This window comes from Chiloscyllium plagiosum, chromosome 1 (genome assembly GCF_004010195.1).
Source record: "Chiloscyllium plagiosum isolate BGI_BamShark_2017 chromosome 1, ASM401019v2, whole genome shotgun sequence".
Lineage (NCBI taxonomy): Eukaryota > Metazoa > Chordata > Chondrichthyes > Orectolobiformes > Hemiscylliidae > Chiloscyllium > Chiloscyllium plagiosum.
Window position 1 is genome coordinate 136439621 of NC_057710.1, and position 6053 is coordinate 136445673.

At 41.7% G+C, this 6053-nt stretch overlaps 1 protein-coding gene across 1 annotated transcript in view; it reads right to left on the bottom strand.

The window, feature by feature from the left end:
• LOC122553666 (leucine-rich repeat, immunoglobulin-like domain and transmembrane domain-containing protein 3) overlaps positions 1-6053 on the bottom strand; it is a 29816-nt gene that overhangs the window by 7539 nt on the left and 16224 nt on the right. Inside the window, exon 3 of the mRNA XM_043697816.1 lies at positions 3437-3742. Coding sequence (XP_043553751.1) covers positions 3437-3742 — 306 coding nt within the window. The remainder of the gene's footprint in view (positions 1-3436; positions 3743-6053) is intronic.

The window sequence follows — 6053 nt, forward strand, 5'->3', positions numbered from 1 at the left end:
AGGTGGAGGAATAGAGGGATCTTGGGGTCTATGTACATAGATCTTTGAAGGTTGCCACTCAGGTGGATAGAGTTTGTAAGAAGGCCTATGGTGTATTAGCGTTCATTAGCAGAGGGATTGAATTCAAGAGTCATGAAGTGATGTTACAGCTGTACAGGACTTTGGTTAGGCCACATTTGGAGTACTGTGTGCAGTTCTGGTCGCCTCACTTTAGGAAAGATGTGGAAGCTTTGGAGAGGGTGCAGAGGAGATTTACCAGGATGTTGCCTGGAATGGAGAATAGGTCGTACGAGGATAGGTTGAGAGTGGCCTTTTTTCATTGGAACGGAGAAGGATGAGGGGTAACTTGATAGAGGTATATAAGATGATCAGGGGAATAGATAGAGTAGACAATCAGAAACTTTTTCCCCGGTACAACAGAGTGTTACAAGGGGACATAAATTTAAGGTGAAGGGTGGAAGGTATAGGGGAGATGTCAGGGGTAGGTTCTTTACCCAGAGAGTGGTGGGGGCATGGAATGCGCTGCCTGTGGGAGTGGCAGAGTCAGAATCATTGGTGAACTTTAAGTGGCACTTGGATAGGTACATGGATAGGGTGCTTAAGCTAGGACAAATGTTCGGTACAACATCGTGGGTCGAAGGGCCTGTTCTGTGCTGTATTGTTTTATGTTCTATGTTCTATATGTGTCATATAGACAGGTTAGAAACTTGTGCAGAGAAATTGCAGGTGAAATTTAATCTGGATAAATGCAAGCTGATGCATTTTGGAAGATCTAATGCAGGAGGGAAGTATACAGTAAATGGCAGAACACTTAGAAGCAATAACATACAGAGGGATCTAAATGTACGGGTCCACAGTTCCCTGAAAGTGGCAACCCAAGTTGGTCAAGAAGGCATATGGCATGCCCACCTTCATTGGTAGGGGCATAGAATATCAAAATTGACAAGTCACGTAATAGCTGTATAGAACTTCAGTTAAGCCACATTTGGAATATTGCGTGCAGTTCTGCTTACCACATTACCAGACGGATGTGGAGGCTTTGGCGAAAGAACACAAAAGGTTTATCAGGATGTTGCCTAGTTTCAGACAGTATTAGCTATGAGGAGAGATCAGATGCATGTTGGGTTTTTTATCACTTGAATATCAGAGGCTGAGGGGCAACCTGATAAAGTTTTACAAAATTATGAGAGACATGGATAGAATGGATAGTAGCAATCTTTATCCCAGGATAGAAATATCAATTACTCAGCAATATAGATTTCAGGTAAAAGTCTGCAAGTTTAAAATGGATGTGAGAGGTACATTTTTTACACAGAGGGTGGTAAGTTGGATGTGAGTATAAGAGGTATAGTTAGTAAGTTTGCAGATGACACCAAAATTGGAGGTGTAGTGGACAGCGAAGAAGGTTATCTCAGATTACAACAGGATCTGGGCCAGATGGGCCAATGGGCTGAGAAGTGGCAGATGGAGTTTAATTTAGATAACTGTGAGGTGCTGCATTTTGGAAAAGCAAATCTTAGCAGGACTTATACACTTAATGGTAAGGTCCTCGGGAGTGTTGCAGAACAAAGAGACCTTGGAGTGCAGGTTTATCACTCCTTCAAAGTGGAGTCGCAGGCAGATAGGATAGTGAAGAAGGCATTTGGTATGCTTTCCTTTATTGGTCAGAGTATTGAGTACAGGAGTTGGGAGGTCATGTTGCAGCTGTACGGGACATTAGTTAGGCCACAGCTGGAATATTGTGTGCAATTCTGGTCTCCTTCCTAGTAGAAAGATGTTGTGAAACTTGAAAGGGTTCAGAAAAGATTTACACGGATATTGCCAGGGCTGGAGGATTTGAGCTATAAGGAGAGGTTGAATAGGCTGGGGCTGTTTTGCCTGGAGCGTCGGAGGCTGAGGGGTGACCTCATGGAGGTTTAGAATATTATGAGGGGCATGGAAAAGGATACATAGACAAAGTTTGTTCCCTGGGGTGAGGGAGTCCAGAACTAGAGGGCATGGGTTTAGGGTGAGAGGGGAAAGATATAAAAGAGACATAAGGGGCAATATTTTCATGCAGAGGGTGGTACATGCATGGAATGAGCTGCCAGACGAAGCGGTGGAGGCTGGTATAATTGCAGCATTTAAAAGGCATCTGGATGGATATATGAATAGGAGGGGTTTGGAGGGATATAGGCCAAGTGCTGGCAAGGGGGACTAAATTAGGTTGGGATATGTGGTCGGCATGGACGAGTTGGACCAAGGGGTCTGTTTCCGTGCTGAACATCTCTATGACTCTATGACTCTATGTTCCTGGAATATGCTGTCAGAGGAGGTGATGGAGGTGGATACAATAGCAATGTTTAAGTGGTAGGTTTATGAATAGGCAGGGAATAGAGGGATATGGACCATGTAGAAGCAAAGGCATCATGTGTCAACACAGTCTTGTTGGGCTGAAGGGCCTGTCTTGTGTTGTATTATTCTTTGTTCTTTGTCCTTATCTACAAGCTGTTGCCATTATCTGAAATTGGGTCTGATTCCATGTGTGTGTTGATGACTCCCATTCTATCTCAAAATCACTTTCCTAACTGTCACTGATTTGCCAGGCACATTGTCCAACATGCAATCCCTGAAAAACAGACATTTCTTCCAAATAATTAACATGAAGATCTATATCATTTTCTTCTGTCCTCATCACAGATTCCATCACTCACCCTAGGCATTGAACCAGAACTTCAGCATCCTTTTTCACATTGAAATGAGCATCCAAACGTATATCTATGTGTTCATCACAATTGTTTACTTCCATTTACAGAGCATCGTCTGTCTCGACCACTGTCTCAACTCATCCACTACTGAATCCCTCACCCATATGTTTCCTACCTTTGACTTGACCATTCCAAAGTTCTCCTGGCTGACCTCCAATTTTCCAGCCACTGTAACTCTGAGATCCTCCAAAACTTTGCTGGTAATATCCTAACTCAGAATCCAGTTCCAGTTACTTATCATCACTATGCTTAACTACTCCTGATTGTTCCTGATCCATCAAAGCCTCAGTTTAAAGCACTCATCCATATTTATAATTCTCTCCATGAGCCTGTCTGTCTCTTGCCCTGTAACCTCCTCCAGTTGTAAACCCTACAAAATCTCTTTACCTTTTTGATTCTCAACTTCTAAGCATCCCAGATTTTTATTGGTCAACATTGGTGCCATGCCTTCATATGCCCAGATCTTAAGCCCTGGAACATCCTCTACAAAATTCATTCCCCACCTCCCTCTACCTCACTCTATATCCCCTTAAGACAGTCCTTAAATCCCACCTCTTTAAACATATTTTGGGTCACCTAATATCTCCTGATACTGTTTAGTGACAAATGTTGCTTGCTGTTAAACACGATGTGATAGTTCACTATGATAAAGGTACTACATGAATCCAAGTTGTTGTTGCATGAATTACCTGTATGGTTAACCGGTAAGCCATTCCCCCTGAGCCAGACAAGCGATGGGGTTGGATATCCTTTTGAGTCACAGCGGAGCAAGACATTACTTCCAACTGGTGATGTAAGTTTGGTTGCTGAAGCCATGACTGATGGTTTGAGGCACTGTTCAAGCTCAACTCTCTGGAAGAAAACTCCTGCAATATTTTCAGGTTCACTACATGTCAGGTAAGGATCCATGAGAATAACTGATGTTTCTTCTGACTTACAAAGCTCAATCAACTTTGATATCCTGCAGTCACAGAACCATGGGTTGTCTTGAAAACCTAATGAAGAGAAAAATATTTAAGACTTCTTAAAAAAATAAATGAAAGTATTTGAAACTCTGTAACATCTTTGTTGTATGAAACATTTTCAAAAATATTTACCTAAGCCAAGGCTTGTAACTAAAATAAAGTCTTTAGTTAAAGATTCTTAATTTCTATGTTTATTCCCTAGCTTTCTAGAGATTTCAGACTACCCAATTAAAAAGTGAACTTGTTGTGTTGGCTGTTGCACATATTTAATCTCAAAGACTCTGTACAAGACCATCTAACAATATTATTTTAACAAATCTAACTGCACTATTGAAGAAAGAAGCAAACGCAACCCCTAGTTAAGAAAGAATGAAAAGAGAAAATGGAAATTAGTCGCTCTGTTACCTGACATGAGTAGTAGTGGAAATGTGAGAATCTATTCAACAGGATTTAATAAATGAACACTTTAAAAATAGTGGTAAAGTTGACATGGACTTTTTAAAGGAAAACCAGTCAGAGAATATGATAGGATAATGACACAGACTACGACTGACTTAAGGCAGAACTTAGAGAGTCATTCTCAAATTGATAGGCACCATGCAGAGTTTTTCTTAAAGAGGGTAATGTTGATGTCCAAAGGGACCTGGATGTGCCTCTTCATAAGTCATTGAAGGCAAACATGCTGATGCAGAAAGCATTAAGATGGAAAATAGCATGTCGACCTTCATTGCAAGAAGATTTGAGAACAGGAGTAAAGGTACCTTTCTGCAACTGCATAGAAGCTGAGAGAGACTGCACCTGGCATATTGTGTAAAGCTTTGCTCTCCTTACCAAAGGAAGGGGATACTGGTTTTTATGAGGAATAATGGAAGGTTCACCAGAAAGATTTCTGAGATAGTGGTATTGACCTCTCAGGAACGATCAAGGTGACTGGAACATGCATTTCTTTGGAATTTGGAAGAATGAGAGGTGATCATATTGAAGCATATATTATTCTTACAGTGCTCAGCAGAGTAATAAAAAGGATGCTTCCCCTTTGTGGGGTCTAGAACTGGGGGAAATGTCAGTCTAAACGATAGATCAATTAAGACTGAGATGAAGATAAATTTCTTCACTGAGTGTGGTGGCTCTTTGAAATTCGCTTCCCCAAAGACTGCAGAGTATCAATCTTAAAATATATTAAAGATAGAGATTGAAAGATTTCTATTAAAATTGATCATGCAGGAAAATGGCTTTGAGGTAGAAGTCATCCATGATCGATTTGAGTAGCAGCACAGGTTCGAAGAGCTGAATGTCCTTAATGTAGTTTGAACATCCCATTAATACTAAAGAACATGGGGGAGGAATTAAGTGCCATCACCATCACTGGAAATGTAGTATTAGACAAACAAGTGGGGTTAAAAGCAGCTGAAACCCCTTGCTTGCATCCGAGAATCCTAAAATAGGTGAGGACAAAGATAGTGAATGCATGGGTTGTAACTTTCTAAAAATCTTTGGATTCCGGAGAAGTACCAGAGGTTTGGAAAACTGGCAAAATGACACCCCAATTCAAAAATACCAGGAAGCGAAAGGCAAGTACCCACAGGCAGATTAGCCTGCCATCTATTGTTGGGAAAGTATTGAGGTATACGAGATAATGAGAGGCATAGATAGAGTTGATAGCCTGAGACTATTTCCCAGAGCAGAAATGAGTAACACGATGGGTCATAGTTTTAAGCTGGTTGGAGGAAAGTATAGAGGGGATGTCAGAGGCCGGTTTTTTAATCAGAGAGTTGTGAGAGCATGGAATGCGTTGCCAGCAGCAGTTGTGGAAGGTTGGATACTTGGTAGTGTGGAATCTTGGTGTCCATGTACACAGATCTCTGAAAGTTGCCACCCAGGTAAATAGTGTGGTGAAGAAAGCATATGGCGTGCTGGCTTTTATTGGTAGAGGAATTGAATTCCGGAGTCCTGAGGTCATGTTGCAGTTGTATAAGACTCTGGTGCAGCCGCATCTGGAGTATTGTGTGCAGTTTTGGTCGCCATACTATAGGAAGGATGTGGAGGCACTGGAACGGGTGCAGAGGAGGTTTACCAGGATGTTGCCTGGAATGGTAGAAAGACCGTATGAGGAAAGGCTGAGGCACTTGGGGCTGTTTACACTGGAGAAAAGAAGGTTTAGGGGTGACTTAATAGAGGTGTACAAGATGATTAGGGATTTAGATAGGGTTGACCATGAGAACCCCTTTCCACGTATGGAGTCAGCTATTACAAGGGGGCATAGCTTTAAATTAAGGGGAGGTAGGTATAGGACAGATGTTAGGGGTAGATTCTTTACTCAGCGAGTCGTGAATTCATGGAA